This window comes from Microtus oregoni, unplaced genomic scaffold (genome assembly GCF_018167655.1).
Source record: "Microtus oregoni isolate MIOR12 unplaced genomic scaffold, Mior012 000092F_000, whole genome shotgun sequence".
In the NCBI taxonomy this organism is placed as follows: Eukaryota; Metazoa; Chordata; class Mammalia; order Rodentia; family Cricetidae; genus Microtus; species Microtus oregoni.
The window spans coordinates 489,886-509,907 of NW_024544601.1; the positions used below are offsets into that span (position 1 = coordinate 489,886).

The 20,022-nt window shown below is 44.0% G+C and overlaps 1 protein-coding gene across 1 annotated transcript in view; it reads right to left on the reverse strand.

The window, feature by feature from the left end:
- The window catches only part of LOC121442547 (kelch-like protein 24), a 40,143-nt gene extending 24,583 nt beyond the window's left edge, over positions 1–15,560 (reverse strand). The window contains exons 1-2 of the mRNA XM_041644128.1: positions 15,295–15,560; positions 14,197–14,270 (exon numbers count right to left, since the gene is read on the reverse strand). Coding sequence (XP_041500062.1) covers positions 14,197–14,270; positions 15,295–15,560 — 340 coding nt within the window. The remainder of the gene's footprint in view (positions 1–14,196; positions 14,271–15,294) is intronic.
- Between the last annotated feature and the right edge of the window lie 4,462 nt (positions 15,561–20,022).

Sequence of the window (20,022 nt, forward strand, 5' to 3'; positions counted from 1 at the left end):
TATAAATGTTCTTTTACATTTAAAGGGGGATATGATATAGATATGAATAATTTGCATTAGTATAGATTTTGCTTTATTGATAGAGATTTAAGGTCAATTTTGTTATATGTATATGTATTTCTGATCTTGATTAAGGTATTGAGATTGTATAGTTCACTTAAAAATGTAATGTATGTAGGTTGTTAATAGATAATCATAATAGTCAAGCTTGTAGTCATGTTAGTTAAGATTTTCTAGATGTACATAGATATATTTTAGATAGGCATTCTTCATATTTTTCAAAGATTATAGAATATGGCATTTTAAATGTTTTAATAACTTAGGTCTTTTCATAACAATGAGACACTCTGCTCCTGGCAGCACCAATCTACGTCAAGAGGAAGATGGGCATCGAAGAGGCTCGTTATGGAGTTTGATAGCCATTTGGGCAAGAAACTGCTCTTGCCTGGACTATTGCATAAACTGGACACAAAGAACCCGCAGAGAGAGGACTGCTGAACTTGCCTAAAGGTGAGATGATCTTTCGGGGTTCCTGATTCATGAAAGAGTCTGCAAGACATTCTTCAGGACAAGCAGATAGTGACTACCTTTGAAATTTCCTGATTCATGGAAATGTTTGCTGGAAACTATGGGCCTGTAGGCTGAAGATGGATGCCCCAATGGTACAGAGGAACTTTGGGTGACTGTCCAGGCAGCGAGATGTCTCTGTCATTTCTAGAGTTTGAAAGTTGCTTATTTCTTGTTTGCTTAGGTAATATTGTATCCTTCTGGAATCTTTGATGGAGTTGAAGAATAGTTAGTTATAGTTATAGTTTTCCTTAGTTATGATAAAGATAAAATAGATATAAATATTGTGATTTTTACTTGATAACTGTTTTGTTATATGTAATTTTGCTATGTTAAAGTTAAAGCCTTCTTTTTTTGTTTAAACAGAAAAAGGGGAAATGATGGAGGAAGGTCATTGGTTAAGTAATAAAGAAACTGCTTGGCCTCATAGGTTAAAACATAGGTGGGAGGAGTAAACAGAACAGAATGCTGGGAGGAAGAGAAAGTGAGCTCAGACTCAACAGCTCTCCTCTCGGGGGCAGACGCCTCAGAGAGACGCCATGCTCCCCCTCTCCTGGGCAGACGCGATAGCTCTGCTCTCTGAAGCAGACATGATGGAGCAAGCCACCAGGTCAGACATGCTGAATCCTTCCCGGTAAGACCGGTGCTACACAGTTTATTAGAGATGGGTTGATCAGGATATCAGAATTAGCCAGTAAGAGCTAGAGCTAATGGGCCAAGCAGTGTTTAAATGAATACAATTTGTGTGTTGTTATTTCAGGGCATAAGCTAGCCAGGCGGCTGGGGTGCTGGGGACGCAGCTCCGCCACTCTTATTACAACACCCCTCCTCCCACTTCCCTCAAAATCTGCATCCCGGACAGCTTCAAAGTGTCTGCCCCAAGTGGTCTAGCCTCACAGACTGCTTCAACTAGGTCTGTATTTTCCTAGATCCTAGCACCGGAGATGGTCCCACAGAGCCTGGACAGCGAGTTAACAGTCAACTAACCCAGGACTTGGCCAGCATCCCAGCTTTCTCAGGTCCCCCCAGATATCAGGAAGCAGTCTAGGGAACACTGCGCCCCCATTCCTGCCTCACCTGCTACTCCTTCCTATTTCCTCACCTTTCTATAAGAAACAAAGGGGAGAAATGTTAGTTTCTGCCACCGCAGCAGCGGCCTGCCACCATGGCCAACACAGTTACATCATCACCTGTTGCCGAGTGCCTTTCCACCTTCAGCTATGCAACATGTGCACCCTTAAAAGGGCCGGGTGGTAGTGGCGCACTCCTTTAATCCCAGCACTCGGGAGGCAGAGACAGGTGGATCTCTGTGAGTTCGAGGCCAGCCTGGTCTACAGAGCTAGTTCCAGGACAGGAACCAAAGCTACAGAGAAACCCTGTCTCGAAAAACCAAAACCAAACCAAACCAAAAAAAAAAAAAAAAAAAAAAAAAAAAAAAGGAGTAGAGCATTGCTCTTTTCTCTCTTTGCCTCCTGTTTGCCTCGCTCAAGTTCCCACTCAGGCATGGCCTTTCACTCTTTCAATTTCCCCCTCTCTCAGTAAACTCCTTGTACTAACGCTGTTGCACATGGCATGTTTGCTTAGTGGCATACTTTGGCAGGGCCCACCAAAAGGTACCCACTTCACCTTTTCTTTCCATTTATCATTACACCACGTGCCTCAGGCATTGATGGGCAGGGTGTGTGTGTGTGTGTGTGTGTGTGTGTGTGTGTGTGTGTAAGGCATCTCTCCCAGCCCATGCTGCCTCAAGACAGATGAGCAGGTCATGGTGTTTTTTTTTCACAGTAATAGAAGACTAAGACAACATGTTATGGGTATTTCCCTGTATATATGTACATGTGTGATTGGTGCCCTCAGAGGACAGAGATAGCATGAGATCCCTTAGTGCTGTAGTTATAGGCTGTACTGAGGCACCATTGGCGTTGAAATGATGAGCAGCCGGCTTACATTCCTGGCACCCGGCTAGCTTTATACCCGAAATAATTACACGGAAACTGTATTCTTTTAAACACTGCCTGGCCCATTAGTTCCAGCCTCTTATTGGCTAGCTCTAACATATTGATCTAACCCATTTCTAATAATCTGTGTAGCCCACGAGGTGGCTTACCAGGAAAGATCTTAACCTGCGTCTGTCTGGAATGGGAGAATCATGGTGACTCCTGACTCGGCTTCTTTCTCCCAGCATTCTGTTCTGTTTACTCCGCCCACCTAAGGGTTGGCCTATCAAATGGGCCAAGGCAGTTTCTTTATTAATTAACCAATGAAAGCAACAGATTAGAAAGAAATCACTCCCACATCACATTGGGGTGTTGAGAATAAAATCAGGGTCCTCTGGAAAAGCAGTGAGTGCTTTTAATCACAGAACCATCTGTAAACTGTAAAGAAAGTTTAAAAAATACAAAAGAACTGAAATAATTTTATTGACAATGACAAAGAACTAACATCTACAATATACAAAGAACCACAAATTTTGGGCCCTGGAGAGATGGCTCGAAAGAAAACTTGTTTATTTTGCAGAGGACCTGGGTTCAGTTTTCAGCACACACATGGTGGTCACAACTGTCTGTAACTCTAGGTCCAAGACATATGAATCCTTTTCTGGTTTCAACAGGCACCAAGCATGCACACGGTGCACATGCATACATGGTAAGCAAATATTCATGTACTCTAAAAATTAAAAAAATTGGCTGGACGGTGGTGGCACAAGCCTTTAATCCCAGCACTTGGGAGGCAGAGGCAAGTGGATCTTTGTGAGTTCGAGGCCAGCCTGGTCTACAAGAGCTAGTTCCAGGACAGGCTCCAAAGCTACAGAGAAACCCTGTCTCAAAAAGAAAAAAAATTTAAAATAATCTTTCAAAAGTTATAAAAATAAAAGCAAATCTTTTAAATCAAGAAATAGGCTAATAAATTCAATAGAATTGTCTCAAAAGAAGAATAATGCAAATTAATACTACTTTGAAATTGGATCTTACCACAGTGAGAATGTTCTCTACTAAGAAAACAAGATACTGGTAAGGATGTGGGGACTGAGGAACCCTTGGTTACTGCTGGTGGGAATGTAAACTTGTATATTCACTATGGACATCAGTGCAGAACTTCTTCAGCCACCTGAAACTAAATATGCCATGCGATCCAATTATATACTCAAAGGACTCAAGGTCAGTGTCCTACAGATGCTTGCACAGTTATGTTGATTGCAGCCCTGCTCACAATTCCAGGATATGGAATCAGCCTAGATTCTCACCAACAAATAAATGGATTAAAAAATACGGTACATGTACATGACAGAAATTTGAAATTTGATGTCATTCATAGAAACAATGGCAGTTTTGTCATAAGAATGATGAGTGCAAACATTTTTGAGTGAGGTAACACACAGAAAGACAATTATCACATGTAATCACTCATAAGTGATTTTTATTTTATTTTATTTTTTAGTTTAGTTTTGTGGGTTTTTATTTATTTATTTATTAAAGATTCCTGCCTCCTCCCCGCCACTGCCTCCCATTTCCCTCCCCCTCCCCCATCAAGTCCCTCTCCCTCGTCAGCCCTAAGAGCAATCAGGGTTCCCTGACCTGTGGAAAGTCCAAGGACCACCCACCTCCATCCAGGTCTAGTAAGGTGAGCATCCAAACTGCCTAGGCTCCCACAAAGCCAGTCATAAGTGATTTTTAAACATAAAGCAAAGAAAGCCAACCTACAAATCACAATCCCAGAGAACCTAGATAACAATGAGGACCCTAAGAGAGACATACATAGATCTAATCTACATGGGAAGTAGAAAAAGAAAAGAGCTCCTGAGTAAATTGGGAGCATGGGGACCTTGGGGAAGGGTTGAAGAGGGGAGGGGAGAGGCAGGGAGGGGAGCAGAGAAAAATGTAGAGCTCAATAAAAAATAAAAGAATGATGAGCACTGGGTGGTGGTGGTGCACACCTTTAATCCCAGCACTAGGGAGGCAGAGACAGGCTGATCTCTGAGTTCAAGGCCAGCCTGGTCTACAGAGTGAGTTCCAGGACAACCAGAGCTGTTACACAGAGAAACCCTGTCTTGAAAAACCACCACCACCAATAACAATAACAATAATAATAATAATAATAATAAATGAAGTTCTGAAAATTGTAAGAAAATCAGTAGAACTCAAAATATCATTTTAGTAAATAAACCCAGGCTGAGAAAGAGAAATTCTCTCTCTATATATTTTTCCTAATTAGTGTGCTTTCTATTGCTGTAAGAAACCATCTATACAGAAAGGAAACCGAGGAAAGGTTTATCTCATCCTGTCACTCATAGCTCGTCATGATGGGAAGGCAGGGCAGGTGCTCAATGGAAGATCCTGCGGGCAGGTACTGAAAAAAGGCTATGGAGGAACCCTGTTAACTGACTTATTTTCTAGGGCTTGCTCAACCTGCTTTCTTATACCACCTAGGAAAACCTTCCCAGAACTGTCTCTGCCTTGAGTCTACCTATAACAATCAGTAACCAAAACCACAACAACAACAAATCACAACAGAGTAGGCTGCGGGCAATCTGATGAAAGCAATTTATCAGTTGAGTTTCCTCTCCCCAGATAACTCTACGTGTACAAAGTTGACAATAAAGAAATAAACCCCAAAACACAAAACCCCAAAAGATAAAATAAAAAACAAACCAAAACAAAAACCCAAAGACTAACCAGAACAATTGATCCCTTGTTACCTTGACAATGAATACATTACTATTAAACTATAACCTTTTCTTTATTCTTTAACCTCAAAATCTCATATTAATAAAAATAAAAATAAAACACAACTGGGTAAATGGTTTTGAGGGAGAGAAGAGGGGATGAGAACATGTATCAGGATGACTGACTTGGGGGCAGGACAGAGAGGGAGAACCATTTTTTTTTTTTCTCTGGCTCTGCCGTTTATAGCACATACAGTTTGCCTCATAGGCTCAGACTGGCTCCATTCAACAGCCACCCCTGTCCTTGGTGGTATTCCCATTGTCCTGCTATCTCCAAAATATTGGGTTATCCATAGGCTTCACCTTCACCAATGGCCTCTGGGCCTCTTTTCAGAAGAGTTGCTGCTTATCTTCATGATCCCTACAATCTGTGCTTTCCATCTCAACTGAGACTGCAGCTTCCCCATTTGCCTCTCCTGGACTTTGATGGTACTTTTCCATGGCTTGCTCAGTCTGCTTGCTGTCTTTCTTATACCACCAGTGTCACCTCCCAAGTGTGCTGCTGCCCCCAGTGGGCTGGGCTTTCTTATAAAATTATCAGGCAAGAAAATGCCACACAGACTTGTCTACATGCCTTCTGATGGAGGCATTTAATCAGTTGAGTTTCCTTTTCCCAGGTGACTTTGTGTCAATTTGACATATAGACTCATATGTTCAGAAAAGTGAGGACTTATATTTGTGGCAAAGACAATAGAACAAAGTAGGAAGGGGAATATTGCATATATACCTATATACAATATATGTATACACACATGCGTGTGTGTGTTTGTGTGTGTGTGTGTGTGTGTGTGTATTTGCAGAGGGCAAGATACGCACCAGAGGAACACACAGATAAGTACCTGGAGAAGCCAGGAAAGTTAAACACGCAGCTTATCTCTTCTTCTTCTTTTTAACATTTATTTATTATGTATACAGTGTTCTGCCTACATGCATACTTGCACCCCGGAAGAGGGCACCAGATGTCATTATAGATGGTTGTGAGCCACCATGTGGTTGCTGGGAATTGAACTCAGGACCTCAGGCAGAGCAGTCAGTGCTCTTAACCTCTGAGTCATCTCTCCAGCCAGCAGCTTATCTCTTCAAAGAAAGATGTTTACCTGTCTTCCTCCCGGAATTTGGGGAAAGGATACAGTTTACAACCTGGTGATCCTTTGCTATCTATATAGCCAGGCTTCACTCATAACTTCCAGAATTTATGTTTTGCTTATCCCATACCCTTTCTCCCCAAATCTTGAGCATTGTTTCTTGGAGGCCATGAAACTCATCCTTATGAGTGATATCCTTTGTACAACAGGCTAAGTGACTTCTCTGTTACCTTAGGGCCAGGCCAATCCTGACACTGACAAGCATTTTGTTTACCTCAGTCATTCTCCCTAGATCCTAAATCTTGGGTGTTATCTTTGTGACAACAGTAACCATCTTTTGTGAAAAAAGCCTGGCGTACTTTGTAAAGAATCTCAAAGTAAACATGTCTTAAGCTCTACTATACTCATGGAACTGAGTTAATTGTTATCAGAAAACTTTTTCCCTAAAATTGTACTGTGCTTAAATATGGCTAAAATAAACAACCTGGTGTCAGACTCTAAGTCTGAATCAGTGACGGCTAAGTTGAGCTGAACCAAGTTTCCTTCCTTCATCACCTGGATCATTCCCCTACCAGCCAAAAAGCATATAGGGATGACCCTCATGTATAATATAATATAATATAATATAATATAATATAATATAATATAATATAATATAATATAGAAACTTTGAGGAGGAGGAACAACTCTAAAGGAGAGGAGAAGTGGGGAGAAACGAAGGATCAAATAGCATGATTTTTATCATGTGTGAAACATAAGTTATCTATATACACATATAGATATACATGTGACATATAAGTAGTAGAGGGCTGTTTCTCAAGACAGGTACTATGGAAGGAGAGGACAGAGATGAGAAGGCATTAAGTATGCAGATATAAGTATGGTGTATAATGGGGGTTGGTGGATGTCGGCGGAGTTTTCTTGTCCTGACTTTATGCATCCAAATAACCAACACAGAGGCTTAATATTAATTATAAATGCTCAACCAATAGCTCAGGATTGTTACTAGTTAACTCTTACATATAACTTAACCAATATTTCTTATCTATACTTTGCCACATGACTCATGGCTTGTTACCTCATTTTCTATATGTTCTACATCCTTGACAGCTGGCTGATGTCTTCTGCCTCTGCCTCCCTTCTTTTTTCTTTCTTTCTTTCTTTTATTTGTTTTTCAATACAGGGTTTCTCTGTAGTTTTGGAGCCTGTCCTGGAACTAGCTCTTGTAGACCAGGCTGGCCTTGAAATCACAGAGATCCACCTGTCTCTGCCTCCTGAATGCTGGGATTAAAGGATTAAACACCACTGCCTGGCCATATGTTTTTCTTTTTGATGCCCATTATCTTCTTTGAAGTAGATTGTTGCTGTCAGGAGTAGATGTGTCTCACTGACATGAAAAGCCTTAGGTTATTAAACATATTAAATTCCATATTCTGTAGGTCTTTGAGGTGTCTAAAGATCACATACCTATCTAAATATATTTGTGTATGACCTTGAAAACATACCTAACATGACTACAAGTTTGACTATTACAGATGACTATTAATATGTATTTCTTAATATATTTTTAAATGAGCTGCATAAACACAATACCTTAAACAAAAGTAGTAATATACATCTGATATAAAAATTTAAATTTGTATCAATAAACCAAAATCCATACCAAAGTAAAATATTTAAGACTAATAGTTAGCTTTTGGATTAAATTAGATTCAATAACCTACCCTTTTATCATATCGTTTCTATATCCCACCTTTCCTTTTAAAATGAGATCCTTTGTTCAGCGTTTTCCCTGACCATTAACAATAACAGTTTGTAACTAATCCCCCTTAAATGATAATAAACATCCATAACACATCATTTGAAAATGTGGACATAGTTCTCTAGACTACTTCCTGTGGACTGGGGGCACTGGTAATCTTTGGGGGGCCCTGAGAAAATTTAGCAATATGGTCAAGTTCTGACTGAAGTATTCTGTGAGGCTGGATCATCTCAGCCAGCAGACGTGAGGCTGTTCTGGATGCAGAATTCTTTTTTTTTTTATTGAGAAAAGAAGAAAAAAAAACATAAACAAAAATCAAGTTTCCACCTCCTCCCAGCCTCCCATTTCCCTCCCCCTCCTCCCACCCTTCTCCCCCTCCTCCCACCCTTCTCCCCCTCCCCCCACTCCTCTCCCCCCCCTCTCCCCTCTCCAGTCCACAGAGCAGTCCGGGTTCCCTGCCCTGTGGTAAGTCCTAGGTCCTCCCCCCTCCGTCCATATCTAGGAAGGTGAACATCCAAACTGGCTAGGCTCCCACAAAGCCAGCACATTAAGTAGGATCAAAACCCCGTGCCATTGTCCTTGGCATCTGGATGCAGAATTCTAAGGAGATGGTGGCAGAGGCATTTTGAAAGGCTGAATCTCCTGGGCCATCCATTTTCCTTGGTGTCCTTGCTCTGAAAACACAAAAACTTTAATAGGTAACATATAAGTATAGACTATGTGGTATGTATAAGTCAGTTAAAGATTTTTTTGTTTATGTTTGAGCAGGTAAAATATACATCACATGTCTTCTAGTTCTTTTAGGTTTATTTCTTTATGTTTGCAGCTAGAATTTTCAGGGGAGATTTTCCTTGGTCAAACCTGATTTTCTTTAATGTGGAATGAATCCATAGTCCCTCATTTCCTGTGGAAATATAAGCATAACCTCTCCCCCAAAGAAATACACCTTTTGACTTAAATTTTAAAGTGAAGGCATTTTCAAAATATATATGTTGGTTTAATCTAGCTGTCCTCACAATTCAGTGTGGCCTAGCAGCCAAAAAATTTAAAGACAACCCAATAACAAATAGGATCCAGAGTCTCTGTGTATTTCCCATCTTCATGTAGCTTTTTCTTTTATAATACTTTACTCCCTTTTAAGGATTTTATTATTTTAGAACTATGTGTTTCTTTTATTTATGACTGTCCATATCTCCTCTCCAAGCCTATGCATATTTTTAAGCACACTGTAACCTGTTTGGATGGTTTTATTTTTCATCTGTACCTTCCCTTTACTGAGTATCTGTAACTTTTTTGTCTGCATGAGTAAAACTTAAACTGTTGTGTAACTTAGATCATGGTGTACTCGTAGCTGACTCTTCCCCTTCGGTTCCCTGAGAGGCTGGAGGTACATTTACTGCCATATCTGGGAGCTATGTTTACTGCCCCAACTCTGGGAAGTTTCTGGGTCCATGCCATTCCCAAGTAATGTACCACCCACTGCTCATAAACTCCATTTAAGTGTTTCGTAGCAGGGCCTCTGAAAAGAGCCACTTGATTTTTGCCACTAGCACTGAGCCAGGAAGCCACCAGCAAACAGAGCCCACCAGAGAAAATTCAGCCACCAAAAAGCTGTGCTCGACTTCATTCTTTTGAGTGTTTAGAATCCTTTTTTTAAAGCTTTCTCAGGTTTTATGTGGAAATTCTTGCTGGACTATTTGGGTGCCAGTTCTGTGACCCTTAAGGATTTAAACCAGGGACTGGGGAGATGGCTGTTCTTCCAGAGGACCTGGGTTCAATTCCCAGCACCTACATGGTAATGGTAATTCACAACTGTTTGTAACCCCAATTCCAGATCATCTGACACCTTCACACCAATGTACATAAAATGAATTTAAATAAATTCTTAAAAAAGTATTTAAACCAATGAAAAGTAGAATGGAGCTCTTACAAAAGAATAAACGATTCTTGATGATACTTTTTTTATCATATGTATGTATGCATGTGTGTGGGGTCCGTCTGTAGACCCCCCCCCGCCTCCAGGTCTCAGAGACAGTCAGATGCAGCAGGGAGTCAAGTCAAGCAGGAACTCATTTATTTCCTTACAGCATGCAATTTATAAAGCAAAAACTCACAAATCCCAGAAGTTGAAGGGGAATTAGCCAATCACATCAACAGTCACGTCTGCACGAGCCAGGCTCTTATAGCCCCTAATGGGGAGTACAAGGGCATCAGCACTTACCCCATCTCTAACTCCAATCATCTTTCTGTAAACAAGTCAGGTCTTCTCCCCGCTTGCTCCCCTTCAGCACCTTCTTGGCTGGGAATATTACTCGCGGGCTTTGTAAGGTCACTGTTTTTTGAATTTCATGCCTTTTACTAGCTGTCACACTTTTGGCATAACTGTGCCTTTTTCTAACTGTCACTGTTTTTGACATTAACTTGGCCACTCCAGCCTCCTATATGCTCGATTCGGCCCATACATGTGTATAATGTGAGTTTGCAAATGTGTGACCAAACATTTTGGGTGTGACCACATTTGTATGTAGGTCTATGTAGAGGTTAGTGTATTTCTTAGTTGCTTTTTAATATACTGAGGCAGGATCTCTCAACTGAAGCCAGTGTCTCTTTTTTTAAGTTTATTTTTCCATTCAAAAAATTTACACTTCCTCCCCTCCTCCCATTCCCCTCCTGCTCCCCTACTCCCCCTTCTTCCTCCCCCTCCCTCCTTAAGAGAAGGCAGGGAACCCTGCCCTGTGAAGTCCAAGGCCCTCCTCCCTACATCCAGGCCTAGGAAGCTTTGCATCTGATGGAGGAGGGTCATCTTTCTATCTGTTTTATTGGTTAAGTAATAAAGAAACTGCTTGGCTTCTGATAGGACAGAAAATTAGGTAGGCGGAGTAGACAGAACAGAATGCTGGGAGAAAGAAGCTGAGTCAGGACAGTTGCCATGGTTCTCCCACTCCAGACAGACGCAGGTTAAGATCTTCCCTGGTAAGCCACCTCGTGGGCTACACAGATTATTAGAAATGGGTTAGATCAATATGTAAGAGCTAGCCAATAAGAGGCTGGAACTAATGGGCCAAGCAGTGTTTAAAAGAATACAGTTTGTGTGTTGTTATTTCGGGGCATAAGGTAGCCAGGCGACCAGGAGCTGGGGTGGCAGGAACACAGCCCGCAGCTCCTACTACATGCATCCAAATAGACTATGATCCCCAAAAGCCAGTACATGCAGTAGAAACAAGTCCCAGTGCTTTTATCAATGGCTTCTCTGTCAGCCCCTATTGTCAGCCACATTCAGAGAGTCCGGTTTGATCGCATGCTCATTCAGTCCCAATCCAGCTAGATTTGGTGAGCTCCCATTAGAACAGCCCCACTGTCTCAGTGGGTGGACCAACCCCTCATGGTCCAGACTTCCTTGCTCATCTTCTCCTTCCTTCTGCTCTTCAATTGGACCTTGGGGCTCAGTCCCTTGCTCTGATGAGGGATTTTATCTCCATCCGTCACCAGACAAAGACTCTATGGTGAAATTCGAGATAATGATTGGTGTGATAGTGAAGCCAGTGTCTCTTAACTGAAGCCAGAACTCAATGACTCAATGATTTGGCTAGTCTAGTTAGCTGTCTCGATATGGAAGTTATTTATTTATTTATTTTTGAGACAGGGTTTCTCTGTAGCTTTGGAGCCGGTCCTGGAACTTGCTCTGTAGACCAGGCTAGCTTCAAACTCACAGAGATCTGCCTCTCTCTGCTTCCTGAGTGCTGGGATTAAAGGCGTGCGCTACTACTGCCCGACAATATGGAAGTTTTTTATGTTTGTTCTGAGCATTGGGATTACAGTCAGATTGCCACACCCATGCAACATATGTAGGTTCAAAACTCGAGAGGCACTGAACTAATGAATAAGCCTAATGTTGGGGAATCATGGGGAAAAAGATTACAGAAAGCCCCTGATTCAAATTTGGTAAAAGGAGACAGTCCTTGGTCGAAAGTGTAAGTGATGGAGACACCAGAGCAGTAAACTGAATTACGATAAAGAGGAATTCTTTCACATTTCGAGGTAAGGATAGGATTTAACCATTCACCATGGGTACGGTGATGGTAGTCTTGGTTGTCAATTTGGCCACGTCTAGAATCAAATAAAACCCAAGCTGTTAGGTATTCCTGGGAGGGATCTAAATGAAGGGATGGCTTCAGGGAGTGGAACATGAAGATTTCATCCTGTTGGACCCTAGTGTCCAATCACCGAGGAGGAGGAGTCGCCCCAAGAGACCATCTCTCATCACAGCTGATGTAAAAGCATGAGGATTGGCCGGGCGATGGTGGTGCATGCCTTTAATCCCAGCACTTGGGAGGCAGAGGCAGGTGGATCTCTGTGAGTTCGAGGCCAGCCTAGTCTACAAGAGCTAGTTCCAGGACAGGAACCAAAAAGCTACAGAGAAACCCTGTCTCGAAAAATCAAAAAAAAAAAAAAAGCATGAGGATTTTATTAATTCTGTCATGACAGGGTCCTCCAGCAGTTGAAAGCCTAGAAGCCCCTGAATGTCTGGTACAGGCTAGTTTTAAAGGGAAAAACCACAGAAGGAAGGGGTGTCTGGGGGTTGTCCTTTAACTATTATGATTGGCTTATTCAAAAAGTCTATTACCAATAATTGGCTGGAGAGTGGTTGCCAGATCAGATGAGGTAAGGGGAAACTTCTGGGGGTCACTTTGCCCCTTCCCAGGGACTAAGTCAAAACATCGGTAACTGAGTCAACATCTAAGGGTTATCATGCCCCTATTCAGGGGGATGGAAAGTTCCCAACATCTCAGTACGTGCATGCATAGCTGTTATGTCCTTGGTTCCCAGGGGAGGTGGGGAAGTACTGAGAGTTGTCAGAAATGGCTTCAGAATTGTCTTAAAGTTCTACATTTCCCCCTCTTATTTGGTCAAATATCCCAATCCTGGGATATTAGTAAATTTGGGGGACTAATTGGATCAGTACACAGAAATTAGCAGTATCATCAAAGATACAAGGGGTTAAACCAATGTTGCTGGTGCAACATAAATCAATAGAGGTCATCAAGTACCAGTTTCCTGTCCTCTTGGGATCTGGGAGAGTTAGGTTACACAGGTACTGATATTGAGGGGTTGGAGTCCCCAAACATAGTTTTGTTAAGGTTAACTTTTTCTGTTGCCCTCATCTACAGGACGTATGAGTGTTGAAACTGCCAGATGAGGCTATTTTCTCGTAATAGGGAGATCCTGCTGACAGGCATAGCCAGCAAGATTGTGTCAAGCTGGGCTCAGTACTATTTAGCAAGGAAAAGGCTCCCTGCACAAGGTTGAATAGTCCTTGGCTGGTGGTGGGAGGTGCCGGCAGAGAAGCAGGGAGAGTAGCTTAGTCCAGCTGGCAGCAGCAGGTCCTGGTCAGATAGTACTTGCTTCTCTTTCTTTAGCTTAATGGTGAAGGTGGCACCTAAATCTTGCTGCTGTATCCTGTTTGGGAAATACCATTGCATGCCCCAAGTCCTTCCTGACACCCATGGAGACAGTCCTGCTGCTTGCCCCTGGGAGACAAGTGTGGGAGATGTGACAGGTCCCTGTGCTCCACATGGAGCATTGCTTTGGAAGTATAATTTTTACCAACAGTTATCCAGTTCCAGAAAGAACTAGGTTTTCAATAAGCGTCCCCAGTAGTTTTACATTTTCAGGCACCACAGTATAAAAATACAGCTTTCCCAAGTGGCATCTGTGTTCTGGACCCCTGTACCCGAATATTTCCTACAGGGGAAAATCTTCTGCCAGCCTCCAGGGACAGCTGTGGGGGATATGCATCTCGGATATCCCAGGAGGCTAGCTCTGCTACTAGTTGGCAGAAATCATCTGTTTTGGAATTGGTCCATAGTACCTCTCCGGTTTGTGAGGAAATCTGCCAAGCCAGTTTCTGGGGTGCATGGGGATTGTTACAGATGGGCCAGGATAACAAAGCAAAAGAGCTTAAGGAGGCGTGGATTGCGGCACAAACAGATGTGAGCTGGCGGTTGCTGTTCTGGCTGTGGAGATTTTGCTGCGCTTTTCTCACGTCCCTCCAGATATACCCCAGGAGTCACAATTCTGGAACGGATGCGAGATTTCCGGGTGCCCGGGCTGGTTCAGATTGATAGATAACAGTCTGGGAAGAACAGCATTAGGGTTATATACTGTTTTACATAGGATCCTGAAAGGGGGTTTCAGACCCAGAACAGGACAAAGGAAAGGGGGGGCTGCCCAGTCATTCCTCGCCGGTCTCTCTCTCTCTCTCTCTCTCTCTCTCTCTCTCTCTCTCTCTCTCTCTCTCTCACACACACACACACACACACACACACACACACACACACACCTGTCCTGAACTCTGGGGTCAGTAATTTTTTCCCCAGTCTTGTCCACATCCTGACTTATCTGGGCAACAAAGCAGTTTTACCAACAATCCCGATTACCTTGGGCAGGCCAAACCTCAGGAAGATTTCTTCTTTATTTTCTTTACTACCAATTGAGCTATTTTTCATTTGGTAGGAAAAACTTCTGTCCAAGCGGAGAAGGTGTCTATAAAAACTAGGAGATATTTATTACCATATTTTCCCGGTTTATCTCAGTGAAGTCCACTTCCCAATGTGTACCAGGTCAGTCTCCCCTTATTCTAATGCCCTCCGGGGCATTCTGACGCCCTGCATTTACCTTGGCTCAGGGGACGCAAGTCGACATTATCTGCTGTATGAGGGAGTTAAGGCCTGGAATATAAAAAATCTGTCTTTTTTATTAGAGATTTAATCTTTTTTTTTCCCTAAATGAGTCCATCGATGCGTTTGGGCTACCAGCTCAGAGGCATCCTTCTTGGGTAACATGATTTTGTCCCGAAACTTTCAAGCTTTTTGTTGTTCATCAAAGTCTGCATTAAGTTTCTAGATCCTGGGCAGAGTATTGGAACTAATTCTCTGACTCTGGAGAATCTGGTATCTCCATCAGAGACAATATTCTTGTGCCCAGTGCAGCATGCTTGGCTACCTTATCACCATACGATTTTCTCTGGCTACAAGGTCATTGCCTTTTTTTTTTTTTTTTTTTTTTTTTTTTTTTTTTTTTTTTTGAGGAGAAAGAGGGCCTTCAATAGCGCCAAGATTTCAGTCTTGTTTTTAATCTCCTTTCCGGCAGATGTTAACAATCGCCGCCTCTTATAGATCTCCCTGTGGATGTGGGCCGTTGCAAACGCATAATGGCTATCCGTGTAGATGTTTACTTTTTGTCCTTCTGATAGCTCTAGTGCCTTGATCAGGGCTATTAATTCTGCATTTGGGCTGAGGTCCCTGGCAGCAGTGCCGCTGCCCATATGATGTCTTGCCCATCTACCACCGCCGCCCCCCACTTTGCGCTCACCATCTTTGAGGAAACTGCTGCCATCTGTAAGTCTGCTCATCTCGGCCACCATAACCGGCTCTGTTTGGGCAGCTTTGTTTGAAGCTGCGGTCTGAGAGCTGGGAGCAGTTGTTCTCTGTGAAACTTGCAAGCAGCTCGGGAAGGCTGTTTGGAATTGGGCTCCAGCACCTACCGGGCCCCTCCTCACTTCAGTCAGTCGCTGCCTGCGGAGACGGGCAGGCGGCTCTAAGCAGAGTTCCTGGGCTTGGGCTGGGCTTGGGCTGCGACCAAGGCAGCTTCCTCAGACCAAGGCAGCTTCCTCAGCGAGGTGGGCATGGCTAAGGCTGAGAGCAGCCTGCTTTTCCCTGCAACGTTCGGGAACAGCAAGGAGTGAAAACAAAAAGGCTTTTGATCACCTAAACCTAATCTGGGCCTTTGACTTTGTCAGCAAGTCTCTTTCTAATGAAGGGTATGGGACACTCAGAGTCACTGGTCCTTTCCCCCAACCCTATAGTTCCCAGATCTACAGTTCATAATGGTTGTTTCCACATAGAGTGCTCAGCCCTTGTGTCCACAGTCAAATGTTTTAGACACAGCGAGGGGGAACCCCTCCCCTTATTCTTGTACACCCAGCCTGGGTGCACAGCGTAAGGAACGTAGGGTGTCAGGCTGCTGTGCTCCAGCGTGGTCACCGTGGCCTCTGAGTAGGCCTCTCAGGTGGGCTGTGCTCGGTGCCGTTCTCCACCCCTCACTTCTGCTCAGCAGCTTCTTTAGGAAGAGTCTCTTTGTGCGGCTGTAGGGCTTCTCCTCTTCACTGTTTGTTTTCTTTTGTCACTGGGCCCAGGCAGTGGTCCCACAAGTCTGCATTCGGCCAGGTCAAGGGCTGCTCTGTCTGAGGCGCGCAGTCTCTGAAGCTGCTGTTTTCTGTTGCCTCCCTATCTGCCTAATTCTTTCTCTTCTTTTTCTCCTACCACTGTGGCCAAAATTGTTTACCGATTTCTTTCTTGATTATGATCCCTCTGGTCCTCTTTCTTTTGCTGCCTGCCTCCCTCACTTTCTTTTCACTTTCTCTGCCTCCTGCTTCTAAAACACTTACTCAGTCCCTTCATTTAAATCTAACCACTGTAACTTTCTCCTTATCTCTGGTGCTGACTGCTCTATGAAGGCCATAGCTCCAGCTGCCTACTGCCTATCAGAGGTTTGGTCAAAGGGAGTAAAACGCCTGGAAATCTTAAGAAACACAACTGTTGGTCTAACTGGCCCCTGAAGAACCTCTCTTACCTTGACCAAATGAGTGGGATGCCTTGCAACCAACCCCCTGAGATAGCCACCCCCTACCTGCTGCTGTATTGAGATTCCAAGTGGGCTGGTGGGTAGTCAGAACAGATTCTATAGTCCAGTCATAGCCTGAGGGTCTGAGAAAAAGGGGAATGTTTGGGAGATTCCCTCCCCTTTTTCTTCTCCCTCCTCCACACTGGTTCCTGAGGAGCCCCGCTGGTTGGGCCCTAGTCCTGGAAACTTCAGCACTCAGTGTCTATGTGGGGACAGGGGAGGGAGAAGTCTGCCATGCCGGAGGAGCTTGGCTGGGTATCAGGAAGAACAAGAGGTGCCTGGATTCTGGGCTTTGTTCGTTCCTGTACAGGAAAGAGAAGACAAAAGGCTCGGAGGAGGGGCAACTGCCATTGCTGTCTCTGCTTTCCAAATCAGGGGAGCTGATGATGGCCTTGTGGCCCTTATCGGGTTCTGAGTCCCTACAGGTGGGACAAATGGCTTGACCCATGGTGGGGGGTCTCTGGATAAGCTTTCCCAGGTAATGATGTAGGGAACCTGGTCTGGGTGGCCATGAGGGCAGGTTTGGAAGATTTTTTCCTTGACCTGTAAGATAGTATCCAAGTTAAATGTCCCGTCTCACAGCCAGCCCACCTCAAAAGTGGGCCATTCTGAGGAACAGAATGCCTGCCAGCGTTTCTTTGGGATTTCCACAGATTGATTACGAGCTCGATCTTTAACCTCCTTCCAATGATCTAAAGTCAGGGTCAAAGGGGTAGTTAATTGTCGTCCCATTTTATCAAAGACAAACTGATACACAAGAACAAAAATACACAAACTCAGAAACTCAAACTCAAAACCAGACACAAACTCAAAACCAGAAGCTGGTGCTCTCACCACCACTCTGGTGCAGAACTGAAAATACACAAGAACAAAAAGACAGACATAGATTCAAAATCAGAAGCTGCGCGGCAGCAGATCCAAAAATACAGATGGAGGATCATGCCTCCTCCGGGGACTAGGGTGACCTGGTCACCCCTCCCTCCCACTAATGCCCGTGAAAAGTCTTTCAGGGCTCAGGGCCAGAGGTCTGTCCCCTCTCTTGGTCCTGTTTCAATGTATTGAACCCTGCACAGGTTCAATTTTCAAATTACTGATTCACAATTACACAGAAACAGAAACACAATACACAAACAGACAGACATAAAAATGAGCTCATTCATACCTCCAACTGGATCTAGAGTGGGTCTGGGAGCAACTCATTTTCCCGGTCAGGGAATCAAATGTTGGATCCTAGTGTCCAATCACCGAGGAGGAGGAGTCACCCCAAGAGACCATCTCTCACTACAGCTGATGTAAAAGCATGAGGATTTTATTAATTCTGTCATGACAGGGTCCTCCAGCAGTCGGGAGGCTACAAGCCCCGATGTCTGGTACAGGCTATTTTTAAAGGGAAAAACCACAGAAGGAAGGGGTGTCTGGGGGTTGTCCTTTAACTATTATGATTGGCTTATTCAAAAAGTCTATTACCGTTATGTTCAGAGAGTCCGGTTTTATCCCAGGCTTTTCCAGACCCAGGCCAGCTGGTCTTGGTGAGTTCCCAGTAGAACATCCCCATTGTCTCAGTGTGTGGGTGCACCCCTCATGGTCCTGAGTTCCTTGCTCGGACTCTCTGAACATAACGGACAATGAGGACTACTGAGAACTCAAGAACAATGGCACTGGGTTTCTGATCCTACTGCACGTACTGGCTTTGTGGGAGCCTAGGCAGTTTGGATGCTCAACTTACTAGACCTGGATCGAGGTGGGGGGTTCCTTGGACTTCCCACAGGACAGGGAACCCTGATTGCTTTTCGGGCTGAGGGGGGGGACTTAATTAGGGGAGGGGGAGGGAAAGGGGAGGCGGTGGCTGGGAAGAGACAGAAATCTTTAATAAATAAATAAATAAATAAATAAATAAAAAGTCTATTACCAATAATTGGCTGGAGAGTGGTTGCCAGATCAGATGAGGTAAGGGGAAACTTCTGGGGGTCACTTTGCCCCTTCCCAGGGACTAAGTCAAAACATCGGTAACTGAGTCAACACCTAAGGGTTATCTTGCCCCTATTCAGGGAGATGGAAAGTTCCCAACATCTCAGTACGTGCATGCATAGCTGTTATGTCCTTGGTTCCCAGGGGAGGTGGGGAAGTACTGAGAGTTGTCAGAAATGGCTTCAGAATTGTCTTAAAGTTCTACAATCCACTCTCTTATCTGCTTTCCCTCCCCCTTCTTCTCCTATTGCCTACCTCCAGTTTCTCCTCCCAGATTCTCCAATCTGATCCCCTTTATAAACAGTTTCCTGATTTGTCTTGGGAGCTGAGGCGCTATGGATTCCATGGCAGGAAGACAGCACAGGAGACTGAGGGCCGCGAGGTTCTCTCACGGATGCCCGTCATTAGAGTCTTAATCCTCCAGGACCAGTTTTATTGTTCCGGTAGAGAATGGTGTTTCTGAGGGCTGAGATGCAGGTGCCAACTGGCTCCACGTAGCTGGGTTTCTGCTTCTTGTCCAGTTTGTCTCTGGGGCACCTCTGGAGATCGTGCCTGGCTTCATTCATCCCCAAGAGGGCAGAGCTGAGTCCCTGACCTTGTGCTGTGCATTGTCCTGAGCCTCTTTGTCTGCTGTTTGTGAGGTGACTGCAGAGAAGAACATGTCCAGCAGGGGTCGCGGTGCACACGGATGTTCGCTGGGAGCACAGCCTTGTCTGGGAAGGAGAGATAGACTCTGGGTTTTCAAAACACTGTTTTCCCGGGCATTCTAAGTACTCTTTGTTTTGGGAAAGAATAAAAAAGTATTTTTTTCTTTTTTAAAGTTTTTTCATAATTAAGTCAAATGTGCTCAGAGGGAATAACTTTGGGGACTGTATCTTTGTCTTAGTCACTGTTCTATTATTGTGAAGAGATACCACAAACAAGACAACACTTATAAAAACAGCATTTAACTGGGGACTTGTTTACAGTTTCAGACAAGTAGTCCATTATCATCATGGTGAGAAGCAGACAGGCATGTTGGTAGGCAGTAGCTGAGACTGTTACATCCTGATCCTCAGGCAGACAGAGAGGGGGGAGAGGGAGGGAGGGAAAGAGGGAGGGAGAGAGAGAGAAAGAGAGAGAGAGGGAGGAAGGGAGGGAGAGGGAGACACACACACACACACACTCACAGAGAGAGAGAGAGAGAGAGAGAGAGAGAGAGAGAGAGAGAGAGAGAGAGAGAGAGAGACTGGGCC